The sequence below is a fragment of the Crinia signifera genome, chromosome 8 (genome assembly GCF_055691185.1).
Source record: "Crinia signifera chromosome 8, ASM5569118v1, whole genome shotgun sequence".
NCBI lineage: Eukaryota > Metazoa > Chordata > Amphibia > Anura > Myobatrachidae > Crinia > Crinia signifera.
Window position 1 is genome coordinate 23,822,087 of NC_139224.1, and position 14,449 is coordinate 23,836,535.

The window sequence follows — 14,449 nt, forward strand, 5'->3', positions numbered from 1 at the left end:
CGTTTTTCAAAAATAATTGCTGCTTTTTGCCCATCCAAGGACTTTACGACACTCAACAGCCAGATCATTGAATTCTGACTGTCGAGCTACCGTCATAAGAATCGGAAATGGCCCGGACGTTCCGACAGTCAGAGTCCCAGATAAATCGCTCCCCTAAGTCTATCATTTTAAAGGATGGAATAGAGAAAAGAAAGACAGAATCTGATTGGTTGAGCAATATCACCTCTTTTATTGTTAGAAGCTTTTGTAAATTTACTCAAAACACTGGTTGGTGTAGCTACAACTGCTATGTATAAATGTGAAGTAGAAGATTATAACCATGCAGTAGACTGTCTCTATCATGTCACAAGAATGGATAAGAACTTCCACCCACAAACTTATAAACGGAGATCCTACATTCTGCCTAGTTATAGTCACTTAGCAGCTTTTAGGGGCACTGTAGGGCAGGGGCGGGCTGGGCCGGGGGCCAGGATGCCATGTGCCCCCCGGGCTGCTCAATCGAATTGTATGCGGGCCGCCTGGTTCGGTGGCTGCTGCTGCAGCCACGGCTAAGTGCTGACCAGTTTCGGACTGGTCTCCATAAACATGGCCGCCGGCCTCCTGCACTAGACATGTCCTCAGTGCAGGAGGCCGGCGGCCATGTTTATGGAGACCAGTGAGGCGGTGCGCTCTCTGCGTTCCAGCTTACTTCAGTTAAACAGTTCCAGCCTGCGCTGCAGCCCGCCTACTGTAGGTGTCCGACTCCAATGTCAAGATCAGGTAAAAGGGAGTAGGGAGCAGCCTGTGGGGTCCTGTTATTACACAGGGAGAGCAGCCTGTATTGTCCCATTATTATACATGGGGGAGGAGCCTGTCGAGTCCTGTTATACAGGGGGAGCAGCCTGTGGGGTCCCATTATTACACAGGGAGAGCAGCCTGTAATGTCCCATTATTATACATGGGGGAGGAGCCTGTCGAGTCCTGTTATAGAGGTGGAGCAGTCTGTGGGGTCCTATTATACAAGGGGAGTAGCCTGTTGTGTCTTTTATATAGGGGGGCAGCCTGTGGTGTACTTTTATTACACAGGGGGGAGCAGCCTGTGGGGCCTCGTTATTATACAGGGGGAGCAGCCTGTGTGGTCCTGTTATACAGGGGGAGCAGTATGTAGGGTCCTTTTATACAGTGGGAGCAGCCTGTGGGGTCCTGTTATACAGGGGGGGCAGCCTGTCGGTCCTGTTATTATACAGGGGAGCAGCCTCTGGGGGGTATCCGGACTATTTGTCTACAACAAGAAGATAGACAGCCATTAGGTCGACACCATTAGTTTGACAACTCAATAGGTCGACATGCTTTTAGGTCGACAAACCATTAGGTCGACATGTCATTAGGTCGACATGCCATTAGGTCGACAGTGTATAGGTTGACAGTCAAAAGGTCTATATGTTTTTTTTCACTGTTTTTTGAGCCGACATGTGCCGACAGGCGGTATTTCATGCCCTACCATCCACTAGGGCGTGGAGTTAGATTATAATAGTGTGCCGAGCGCAGCAAGGCACCGTGCCCGAAGCATTGCGAGCAAAGCGAGCGATGCGAGGGGCTGCGGTTCACTTCAAACTGTGTCCATGTCGACTGTGTCGACATTTGGGTAAAAAAACAGCGAAAAAACCATGTCGACATTTTGACTGTCGACCTAGACACAGTCGACCTAATGGTAGTGTCGACCTAATTACATGTCGACCTAATGGTATGTCGACCTAATGGTATGTCGACCTAAAATCATGTCGACCTATTGAGTTGTCGAACTAATGGTGTCGACCTAATGGCTGTCTATCTTCTTGTTGTAGACAAATGGTCCCGCATCCCCTCTGAGGTCCAGTTATTATTATGCAGGGGGAGCAGCCTCTGGGGTCCTGTTATTATACAGGGGGAGCAGCCTGTGGTGTCCTGTTATACAGGGAGAGCAGCCTCTAGGGTCCAGTTATTATAATTATGCAGGGGGAGCAGCCTGTGGGGTCCTGTTATTATACAGGAGGAGCAGCCTATGGTGTCCTGTTATACAGGGAGAGCAGCTCTGGGGTCCAGTTATTATTATTATTATTATTATTATTATCATGCAGAGGTGCAGCCTGTGGAGTCCTGTTATTATACAGGGGGAGCAGCCTGTAGTATACTTTTATTATACAGGGGGAGCAGCCTGTGGGTTTCTGTTATTCTACAGGGGGAGCAGCCTGTGGGGTCCAATTATTAGTATAAGACAGGGGGAGTAGCCTGTGGTGTCCTGATACTATACAGGGGAGCAGCCTGTGGTGTCCTTTTATTACACAGGGAGAGCAGCCTGTATTGCCCCATTATTATACATGGGGGAGGAGCCTGTCGAGTCCTGTTATACAGGGGGAGCAGTCTGTGGGGTCCTATTATACAAGGGGAGTAGCCTGTTGTGTCTTTTATATAGGGGGGCAGCCTGTGTCGTACTTTTATTACACAGGGGGGAGCAACCTGTGGGGCCTAGTTATTATACAGGGGGAGCAGCCTGTGTGGTCCTGTTATACAGGGGGAGCAGTATGTAGGGTCCTTTTATACAGTGGGAGCAGCCTGTGGGGTCCTGTTATACAGGGGGGGCAGCCTGTCGGTCCTGTTATTATACAGGAGAGCAGCCTCTGGGGTCCAGTTATTATTATGCAGGGGGAGCAGCCTCTGGGGTCCTGTTATTATACAGGGGGAGCAGCCTGTGGTGTCCTGGTATACAGGGAGAGCAGCCTCTAGGGTCCAGTTATTATTATTATTATGCCGGGGGAGCAGCCTGTGGGGTCCTGTTATTATACAGGAGGAGCAGCCTATGGTGTCCTGTTATACAGGGAGAGCAGCTATGGGGTCCAGTTATTATTATTATCATGCAGAGGTGCAGCCTGTGGAGTCCTGTTATTATACAGGGGGAGCAGCCTGTAGTATACTTTTATTATACAGGGAGAGCAGCCTGTGGGTTTCTGTTATTCTACAGGAGGAGCAGCCTGTGGGGTCCAATTATTATTATAAGACAGGGGGAGTAGCCTGTGGTGTCCTGATATTATACAGGGGAGCAGCCTTTGGTGTCCTTTTTATTTTTTTAATTAATACATATAGGCCGGTGCTCTTGACTTGCCCCCCAGGCTAAAAGTTGCCAGCCAGCCCCTGCTGGAGGGGAATATGTAGAATTTCAACAATGTGTAACTGATGACCCCTGTATACTTGTTAGATTCCCCTTAGGCATTTACTAGACTGTTAAGGAATAAAGGTCACACACAATTATTTGCACGCCTAGTGTGTCTTTGGGCCACTATAAGTGGCTGGAAAGGCAACTAACTTAGAATGTTAAATAGCAGCAACGTCCCATCAAAATTCAGATTTTTAAACACATTTAACTGTATAATGGAAATCAGATCCAATAGAACCAGGTTTGGCTACGGTGGAGTGAAAAACGGATGGCTCCATCAATACATGTCATAGGCTAACCAGGACTGTATGACATCATCTGCAGTCTAGAGGACAATAGGTAGTAAAACCCTTATCATCTCCAAAATAACGGGCCATATTTTAATGATCATATTTAAGTGGATGCAAAATGGAGGTGTGAGCAGAAGGACCAATGAGAAGCTGCAATGTCAGTAAATGTTCCAAATGAGCAGCCACAGTTTTCAGCAGGAACTACGACATGAACTATAGACTTTGGGGAGGATTTGTTCCTGCATGAAATTGTAGCATAGTGCAAATAACCACTTTATGAGCAAGTCTCATTGGTTGCTGGAGCAAATCATTAAGTACAGATGGAGCCGGGCTCCCTCTTGCTGGCGAATCGCCAGACTGTCTCCGCAGGCGATCCACCAGCAGCCCGGCGTCCATCTGACTGAGACGCGCATGCGTCTCACGTGCACGTGCGTCTCAGTTTCCGGGCGGCGAGGCGACGGGAACCCTGTCTGTCTCCGCTTCAGGGAGACGGACAGGGTTAGGGGAGGCGGTGGGGGGGGGTGCGGGGAGGCGTTGGGGACCCCGGGTGACCACCGGCAAGCCAGCGGGGACCCAGGGGAATCGCCGTCGGAAGTGGACGCGCGCGCATCTCGTGTGCTCGTGTCCCCTTTCGCAGAGCATATGGCGGCTGGCGGGGGATGGCGGCTGGCGATTCTGCAGCCATCCTCTGCAAAGACAACGCCAGCTCCATCTGTATCATGAAAACTTTTTCAGGACAAATAACAATTGGGATAAAACTGTATCACTTTTAAGGTGCCCATACATGGTACAATTGCCGGGTGCGATAAGATGCGTGCTCCCACGCACAGCTCAAGAAGTATGTGCTGCACATACCTTTTTGTACTAGATGGAATCTCATTGCGTTGCAAAACGTATGAGATGCGATGTAGTCCAAATTGCATACAATAGTTGTACCGTGTATGGGCACCTTTACTGCAGTCGGGATAAATATTTAGGGGGAAATTTAATAGGATGAGAGATTCAGAAAGTGAGAGATTTGGTAAGAAATCTCCAGTTTCTTTAAAGCGGCAATCATTTACACTGCAAAACCAGTTTGATGTTTGAAGTGTAAATGATTGCTGCTTTAAAAAAACTGGAGATTTCTTACCAAATCTCTCACTTTCTGAATCTCTCATCCTATTAAATCTCACCCTAAGTTTCTGGGGACAGCATAAACCATATTTTGACATCTTACTTATATGGTTTTATTTATAAAAAAAACAAAAGAAATTTATACTTTGTCAAAAGTAACATTTCTGCAGACTGAAATTGAAATTACAGTTACACTTACGGGTCGTTTGATTTTGGAATGAGCGTTCCTAATTCTTTTATACGATCATTAATGTTGAATCTTCTTCTTCGCTCAACTGCAGGGAGAGAAAAAAGCCATACTGTAAGATGAAGACATATTTGGTAACAGCCATGCATTTGTTTATTACGAAGATGAACACTGGGTTACAATAGCCACCTTAATTAGAGCACATGAAAGGGCGAATGAGCCAGATCAATCAGAGGATGCATGCAAGAATACTCTTTACTTTAAATCAGGGGTGACCAAACCGGCCCTCGAGATCTATCAGCAATTCATGTGTTTCTGACCACCTGTAGAACTTTATGTGTCAGTTAGGAATAAATGCAGCAGGTTTGAAAATGTGACAGTTAGTAATGACTACAGCTGTGCACCAGCTACTGTAGGTAGTCTGGGAAATGTGACATTTAGTAATGACTACAGCTGTGCACCAGCTAGGTGATCTGGGGAATGTGACAGTTAGTAATGACTACAGCTGTACACCGGCTAGGTGATCTGGGAAATGTGACAGTTAGTAATTACTACAGCTGTGCACCAGCTAGGTGATCTGGGGAATGTGACAGTTAGTAATGACTACAGCTGTGCACCAGCTACTGTAGGTAGTCTTGGAAATGTGACATTTAGTAATGACTACAGCTGTGCACCAGCTAGGTGATCTGGGAAATGTGACAGTTAGTAATGACTACAGCTGTGCACCAGCTAGGTGATCTGGGAAATGTGACAGTTAGTAATGACTACAGCTGTGCACCAGCTAGGTGATCTGGGAAATGTGACAGTTAGTAATGACTACAGCTGTGCACCAGCCAGGTGATCTGAGGAATGTGACAGTTAGTAATGACTACAGCTGTGCACCAGCTAGGTGATCTGGGGAATGTGACAGTTAGTAATGATGACAGCTGTGCACCAGCTAGGTGGTCTGGGAAATGTGACAGTTAGTAATGACTACAGCTGTGCACCACCTAGGGGATCTAGAAAACTTGAACTATTGGCAGATCTTGAGGGCCAGTTTGGCCAGCCCTGTTTTAAGGGGTTATCACATTTGGGTTCTGCAGAGCTCTACAAAAGTTTGTAACCAGATAATCTGATACTTAACATTTGAAGGATTGTTTTTTTTTGGACCCCCTTCCCCCTAGCCAGCAGTTCTCTGGACACTAGAAGGCTCTAGCACTGTCACAAAGTATACTAAGTATGCGCAGGTGTTTCACTCAATAAGACAAGATGGAATGAAAGCAATACCATTCATTGGCTAAATGAACAGATTTTATTCATAGACCTTGGTGGCATATACATATGATGTTCTGATATGTAACAATTTTAACGTACTGAGATTGTGATTGTCTTTCTTTTGCCTTTCCTTAGCCAGGGCCCTTGCTTCTGACTCTGAAAAAACAAATTCCCAAGTTAAATATTAATAATAAAGATAACTTACAGCATTTATATTTTAGTTAAAAAAACAACAATTTAAACAAATGATGACAGTAATCGAATGACCACCGCCGAGCAATAGAAATTAACGTATGCTATACCAAATCTCTTAACATTAAGGTGCATTTGTAGAAAACAACCATATTGTCAGTTGAATTACTATTGATTACAGGCTAACCATGGGGGTTATTCTAGTCCATTCTTTCTGACAAAATCCTTCTTAGATGGACAAAACCATGTGCACTGCGGGTGGGGCAGATGTAACTTGTGCAGAGAGAATTAGATTTGGGTGGGGTTTTTCTTCAAAGTGAGATCTATATTGAAGTGTAAAATCATGCAGTCAGTATTTTCCCTGCACAGAAACAAAATAACTCACCCAAATCTAATTCTCTCTGCACATGTTACATCTGCCCCCCTCCAGTGCACATGGTTTTGTCCATCTAAGAAGGATTTTGTCAGAAAGAATGAACTAGAATAAACCCCCATGTGACATCAGTGATGTCACTGTTCTTAATGAATTGATAGGCTGACTAATTTTTAGATAATGGTTCAGTCCCTATGTCTCCTTCCACTGCGTAGGCAAAGATTGCCTTCAATGGATGGACATAATCTGGAATAATCTTACACAAAAGTATCGAATTTGATTCTCGGACAAGGTCAAAGTAATTCTCCATCTACCCACTAGATGGCACTCTACGTCCATCATGATTTTAGTGAAGTCGTTCATCTCATCGCCTCACATTGGACATAAATTAACTACATTAGTTATCTTAAAAAATAACAAAACTGAGGTGAACAAGATAAGGATCACTGGTCTGGTCTTGCAAGCAGAGATAAAGACTTAACTGTAATGCAAATCAGATTTGGGGGAGATCTTTTTGTTTAACCCCTTTGCCCCCAGTAAGGAGTACTATTTTATATTTTTGAGAAGTATATTGAATGGGAGCAATTTAAAAAAATCTAGCTTTGATTTCTTTTGTTACTTATTTCGCTTTCCAGTAAGTTTATCTTTTTTTTTTTTAAGGGACCCCTATTTTGCAACTGATGAGTGTTAAATGTGTGTAAGACATTACTTAAACAGTAAAGATGGGCCCCCTTTAGCTTTGTGCCCCATAGCGTCTTCATCCCTTGCACCTATGACCAACTTCAAACTACTTTAATTCCTAACCGTATACAGGTCGAGTATCCCGTATCCGAATATCCGTTATCCGAATTATTCCGAAATACGGACATTCCAGAAAGTGAAAAAAAATATTTTTTTTGCTAAAAACTCACTGGGGACATTTGTAACAGCATCACTGGGGACATGATATGTAACTGGCACTATATATGTGCAAGACAATGATTGCTTGGCATTCAAATTCAATGCTGAGATAGTACACACATTTTGTTTCACGTTTTGAAACCTTGTTTTTTGAACAATTAAAATATATTTGTGTGTATTTTATGTGGTAATAAAATATATTTGTGTGTATATTATGTGTTTATACAGCATAAATGCAAGATACTTCAAAATACATCATTGAAATATTAAAATATTCCGAAATACGGAATAATCCGTTATCCAAAATTCTCCTGGTCCCGAGCATTTTGGATAAGGGATACTCAACCTGTACTGTAAATGTCCTCCTATGACTTTCATTGCAAACGTTTTTCTTTATACAACTCTACATAATTTTTAGTCATACGTTTAAGTCATTATGATGAACGGACATATTTTTTGTTCTCCTGGGATATAACCCGGCTCTCCTGTGGGACTAAGGGGTATATTTACTTCAGCTTTTAAAAATGAAAAGATGATATTGCCAGGGCACCAAGAGGTGATATTGCCAGACTGTAAACATGGCTTCATGCATTAACATGTGGGGTTCCTAATCTCATAATTATTACTGGTTCACATGATAGGTATTCTAATGGTCCTTTTACAATTAAACTAATAATGGGCTGATACCATCATTAATGATTGATATTTTCATGACTGCACTGGCTACACTGTGATTGGCAGTGACTTACCATTGGAAGTGCTACCTGCCAGTTAGCATAGGACAGGCAGAACCATTGGGAGGTGTTTTCTCTAGTTGGGACTTCCAGACCGGGCTGTGATTAGCAGACAGCTGGCTTCCGATGGGAAGCCACTCCCTGCCTTTCAGGCAGCCCTACCTGACTTCTATGGGCTGAAGGCGATGCAGTCCTAGTACCTGCCAGATACATTGCACAAGTTCCAGGGTCAAGCTGACCAGTTCTCTCCTCCAACTGCAGGCACCATGAAAAGAGGTAGGAGCTGCTGCTGGTTGTGATATAGTAGAACTTACAGAGGCATGGCCACAATCCGTTGTGAATATTAGGGCCCTCCGTACACACTGCACTGCTGAATAGGGCAGGGCCCCACCCTCTAAGGGGCGTGGCTACTGCTCCGTGGTAGAATCAGGCCCCTGTCCTCAAATAACATACTTGTATTAGGTACCATCCTTGCCCTAACACTACACGTACAAAGCATTATTTCAACCTCAGCTTTATCACTCTAAGGAAGTACCTCAGAGTATGTTTTCCTTTTCATTCGTCAATGAGATGTCCAATTGCAAGGTAATGGTTTGCAATATAGAAACAGTGGGGCCTAAAATCTCATCTCAACCTCTCTAAGATTTAAAAAATTTACCTGTAAGCTCCCTTTTGATATTTGGAAGATTAGCAGGACAAGAATTACTGATGTTTAACCCTGGAGGAGGCATACCTTGATTTCCATAAATGTCAATCAAATTAGCAGATACTGGCATCTGCAAGAAAAAAAAATGGATGTATATTAATACATATTTACAGCATGTAACACACTAGAAATGAAGACGTCACTATGGGACGAGCAATTTAGGGGTCAACGGAGACTATGCAAATTTACAGTCGCAATGTATTTTTCATGATTAAGAAAAGTAGCGATAACTCACATCGGAAGCACCGATCCAGGTATCTTAATCTGAAAAAAATAGAACCTGAAACTGCTCTAATGAGCTGCAGAAAGCGGTTGCAGGAAAGGTATCTGGCATAACATTGAATTCTCACAAAGAAAATAAATATTAGTAATACCCATGAAAATAACATTTATTGTCACTACTATGCGGAAGCCTACATGATACATAGGACTGTACGTTTTATCCACTTTGAGGGAAAAGCCTTTAACTCTAGAATTCATCTTTTGTGCTGTATGGAGGAAGCCATTTTATAGGATGAACCAATATAAGAAAGATAATGGAGCACAGGAAATGGCCACCTCCTCATGCATGAATTACATCACAGCTTCCAAATGAATGGGTCACATTGCTGTCTCAATTGGGTGCAAGTGATAAGACCACTTTATATATAGTTTGAGAAGTGAATTCCTGGGAGGGTGCCCCTCCAAACACACATACGCAAACACCGTACAGTGCCCCGTCCCTTCTATCTTCTGCTGATAGCACAATCTAAAGTGGTACTGCTACAGTACTGGAGTTTTTGGTAATAACTGCAAGGGTGTCATCTTTTTAAAGAGATCACCTAAAAAATGGTGACACTGGCAGACTGAATAGGGGGATGGGCCCATTGCAGACATCCAGTTGGATCTATTGATGCTGTAGGGTGTGCAGTCTGGGCCCCTTTGGACCCAGGGGCTAGTGTATACCGCATATCCTGCTGCCATTGTATATACACCACTGGATATTGATGAATGTCATAACATTTATTTTGATCTTACATATGCCCCTCCCAGACCTCACTAAAAAAAACGGTATTTTGCCGATTTTAACCATTTTAAAACGGTAATATGTGTGGTCTGAAAGGTGCAGAGTGATTTTACCGTTTAAAAAAAAAAAATGTTTTTTGGAAATGATAAAAAAGCAGGGTCCTACCCGTTTTAGACCCGTTTTTTTTGCTGTCTGAACGGGTCTTAAACGGTACCCAGGCAGCAGTGAGCACTATTGGTCCCCACAGCGCAGTGCATATTTAATGAGCCGGCCACTCATTACATATGCGCATATGTAATGAGCGGCCGGCTCATTAAATATGCACTGCGATGGCTCAGAGGGGACCAGCTAATGCGCTCAGTGTCAGACACCCTACCCTTACCCTTCCAGCATCCTGCAGCTCTCCTCCCTGCCTGCAGTGCGGGAGCTCCTGCTGGCAGTCTAGGTGCAGGCTCTGGTGTCTGATCCCCTCTCTCTACACCTCCAAGAGGTCACTGCCCAAAGCATCTCCGGGATGTCTCATGCTGATTTCACACCGCAAACCTGCTTTAGACCAGGTATTTACATGCAATGTGAAAGGGGGTAAAATTGCTCTGACCCATTTAAAAAAAGTTTTAAATACCTGGTCTAAGCAGGTTTTGCGGTGTGAAAGCAGCAATACTGTATTACATTAGTAAATTTACCCGAGTGTCTGTGTGCCTCAAAAGTCATTGTGTCATTTTTCTAAAACCCAAATTATAATTTTGCCATTGTTATGGGCAACCAAGTATCAGTGTGCCACTGTCCTAAAACCTTAAAAGTCATTGCGTCATTGTTCTGATACCTGAAATGTCAGTCTGTCATTTTTCTGGGCCACCAAGTGTCAATATGTCACTGTTCTGGGACACAATCTTCCAAAGTACCATTGTTGTGGAACCTCAAGAGTCAGTGGGTCATTTTTCTGTAACTATAAGGGTCAGTATGCCATTGTTATGGAACATAAAGGGTGAATGTGATAATGTTCTGGATCCTTAAGAGTCAGTGGGCGAAATTTAATAGGATGAGAGATTCAGAAAGATTCCAGTTTTTTTAAAGCGGCAATCATTTACACTTCATCAATGGTTCATCATCAAATCAAACTGGTTTTGCAGTGTAAATGATTGCCGCTTTAAAAAAATATATATATGAAGATTTCTTACCAAATCTCTTACTTTCTGAATCTCTCATCCTATTAAATTTCACCCAGTATGTCATTGTTCTGAAACCTTAAGAATCGGTGTGTCATTGTTCTTAAACATCAAGAATCAGTGGGCTGTAGGGTGGCGTTGAGGGGTTGCACCCATGGGAATGCCCAGCGTTTCATGAAAACTATCTGCGTTCCCATGCTAATGCGTTCTTGACGTGGGTGCGGGGGGTGGGCATCTGACATCAGTGGATGTCAGCTGTCCGCCATCTTCCCTTACAGGCACCCGCAAGATCTAAGACACCAGAGAGGTGTCTGAGATCTGCGAGCGCTTGCAAAATCATTCAATGGTTTGTCGACCATCAAATGATTTTGTCTCTGCATGCAAGGCTGCGGATGGATGTTTATACTTAACATCCATTTGAATGCGCGCAAACTTGTTTTCATACCGGAAACAACATTGTAGTAAAAAAAGTTTCCTTTTTTGCCAAATGATTAATAACTTTTTTACTATTAAATTAATGAATTTTACTAAGTTTTAATGATAAAGTATACCGTACCGTGTTTGCCATTTGCATTGCAGGATCCATCATGAGAATTTCATCATTATAACTAGATTCCAAGCTAATAATGTCATCGATAACATCGTCCATCTGAAAAAGAGACAAATATTAAAGTATTTGTTTTTGTTACCATTTCCAATTGTAAAGCGCAACGGAATATGCTGCGCTATATAAGAAACTAAATAAATAATAAATAAATTCTTAAACAAAATTGTGTCTACCATATACAGTACACATATAGGGGCAGATGTATTAAGCCTGGTGAAGAGATAAACTGGAGATAAAGTGGAAGGAGATAACGCACCAGCCAATAAGATCCCAACTGTCATATTTCAAACACAGCTGATTGGCTGGTGCGTTAACTCTTCCAAGTTATCTCCACTTTATCTCCAGTTTATCTCTTCTCCAGGCTTAATACATCTGCCCCATAGTTCCTGATGGAATCCCCAAAGAATTACTAATAATCGACCCTATACAAACAAACAAACAAAATGTACTAGAGTGTTGTAAAGAGAAAATGTGGCTTTGCAAATACATAAAAAGCCACAGTTATATGTTTTATATTGTAGCCAAAATACAGTATGTCTATGGCCTATCTCTGCTAATTTTTACAGTGGACATTTAGACCAACTTTTCGACATTGTACCTTTTATTCATCTATGGTATAATGCACCCCCTCCTGTATATTATAATGATAACAGAAATCACGGAGGCGCTCTGTGGCCAAATAAAGTACAATACTGTAGGACAAGTGCCCTATAAAGGCCACCTTTATCACAACGTCTAATAATAATAATACTTTTCAGTATAGGATTCTTTATGACTTAAAATATACAATTTTTTTATAGGGAACAATGAAGTGATTATATCAGAACTCAACTATTATAAGAAAGATTATATCTATAATCTCCTATTATAAAGAGATTATAGATAGACTAACGACACCTATTTATAAACAACCTGTACTAGAGTTACATTTTTCACAGCGACATAGTACCACAAATAGTATATTCTTAACTCTAGTCAGTTGATTATGTGTTTATGCATTGTTTAAGGTTCAATTAATGATAGTTATATTAAAATGGACCTAGATAATTCATCAAGTCCCCATGGCTTTACCTTTCCTACATCACTTTAGAGAAACTTTTTGCTTTACCCACTACCACGTGGCCAGTACACTTATGTAGGGTACACTCCAGAACGATCATGATCGTGAGCAGACCGTAAGCTGATCATATGATCGTCGCACGATCTGTGGGGGCACACAATCTGCATTCGATCTGATCACGATCTGTACCCAGTTGAATGGATCATTTTCAAATCCTGACTGCAGCAGGGAGGATCTGCAAAATGACTTAACAACCAGCAGGGACGCTCATCGGATCGGAATCGGATCTAAAACATGCCAAAACATGCCCAATTTACATACAATCGGTCGAGATTGCATAGAAATTGTGGCTAAATCATTCTGGTGTGTACCTAGCATTACACATTGACATTTAAGGGTACACAGAAGACTCCAATAGAAGGCAATAGTGATTCTATAACATATAGCAAAACATTCTATTCTTAAACTTTATTGTTTAAGATTTTTAATTTTTAATTACTGTGCTCTTTAAATGCACTGAACATTTGGATAAAAACTATATATATATATTTTAAGCCATTCCAAATAGCAATTCATACATATGTATTTATAGAATAGGATGTACTTGAATTTATATAAAAATATTGCAACACATACAAACTAAGGTCTGTCAGTTATTGATAATCTCTTTAAAAAGCAAATTTAGTTTTTGAAATTCTATATTTATTTTATAATCTGAATCTGTGTTTGAAAATTCAGTTGGGAAAATGCACAAGTACAAATGCTATATATTGCTGAGAATAATAATAATTATAATAATAATCTTATTATTAATAATAACTATAGCAATAATAACAACAGTAAATAATAATAATAATAATAATAATAATAATAATAATTTATTTTCATAATAAACTGTAATATATTTTTGATGAAGAAGAAATATTTATATATCATGTTCCTTAATTAAATGAGTAAATATAATTGCCATCAATAAAACAGATTAGTTCCAACCTGAGATAATTTTCAGCAAAATAATTTAAGTTAAAAAAAAACATTACAGCATGCTATTGCAAACATTACCGTAGGGAAATAAAAAATAAAAAAATGAACTAATCCACCAAAAAATGTAATAAAATATTAAGCAAGCAAATAAAAAATGAGTTATCACTACGGACCATATCACAAAAGTGTATCTAACATATGGCATTTTAGAAGTAAACTAAAATTAGTGTTTTTTCAAAAATGTTTTATTTTAAACACACGAGTTATAATTGTAATTAATACAAATTGGTTAATACATGTAGATAAAAACACAACGCCTTGATTGTGTACAAATTATTTTTTTTTATTATAAAATTAACTTTAGCTAAAAAAATGTTAATATTTAATTTTAGAATAAACAAATGATGTTGTGGATTTTAAATGGTGGTAACAGGGCAGATTAATAAATTAGAGAGTAGAATAAATGATATATTCACCTCCTTCTCACAGGTACTAAGTGTCAGCATAGCCATGGGACTGTTTGGCGCACTGCTTCCTGGTCCTGGTGGCATGATATGGTCCCCTGGCTGGTTTGGACAGGGCAAGCTTAGTGCTTTGCTGTGATGTTTGGCAGTTGTCAGGTATTGCTGCACCTGCTGTTTCTGAGCTTGCTGGATGTGGTATTTTGTAGGATTTTCAAGGTGAGTCTGCACCTGGCAAATAAACAAC

General features: G+C 41.3%; 1 protein-coding gene across 13 annotated transcripts in view; it reads right to left on the reverse strand.

Annotated features, from left to right (window-relative positions):
- Nucleotides 1–14,449, reverse strand: part of MITF (melanocyte inducing transcription factor) — a 217,268-nt gene that overhangs the window by 14,000 nt on the left and 188,819 nt on the right. For 9 of the 13 annotated variants that reach the window (XR_014454310.1, XM_083155997.1, XM_083156000.1 and 6 more), the window contains exons 3-7: nucleotides 14,218–14,433; nucleotides 11,647–11,739; nucleotides 8,871–8,988; nucleotides 6,113–6,169; nucleotides 4,772–4,847 (exon numbers count right to left, since the gene is read on the reverse strand). Coding sequence is in view for 12 of the 13 variants with exons in the window: in XM_083155997.1 (XP_083012123.1) it covers nucleotides 4,772–4,847; nucleotides 6,113–6,169; nucleotides 8,871–8,988; nucleotides 11,647–11,739; nucleotides 14,218–14,433 (560 nt within the window). In the remaining variant the exon portion in view is untranslated. The remainder of the gene's footprint in view (nucleotides 1–4,771; nucleotides 4,848–6,112; nucleotides 6,170–8,870; nucleotides 8,989–11,646; nucleotides 11,740–14,217; nucleotides 14,434–14,449) is intronic. The other 4 variants (XM_083156005.1, XM_083156004.1, XM_083155998.1 and 1 more) reach the window with 3 other exon arrangements.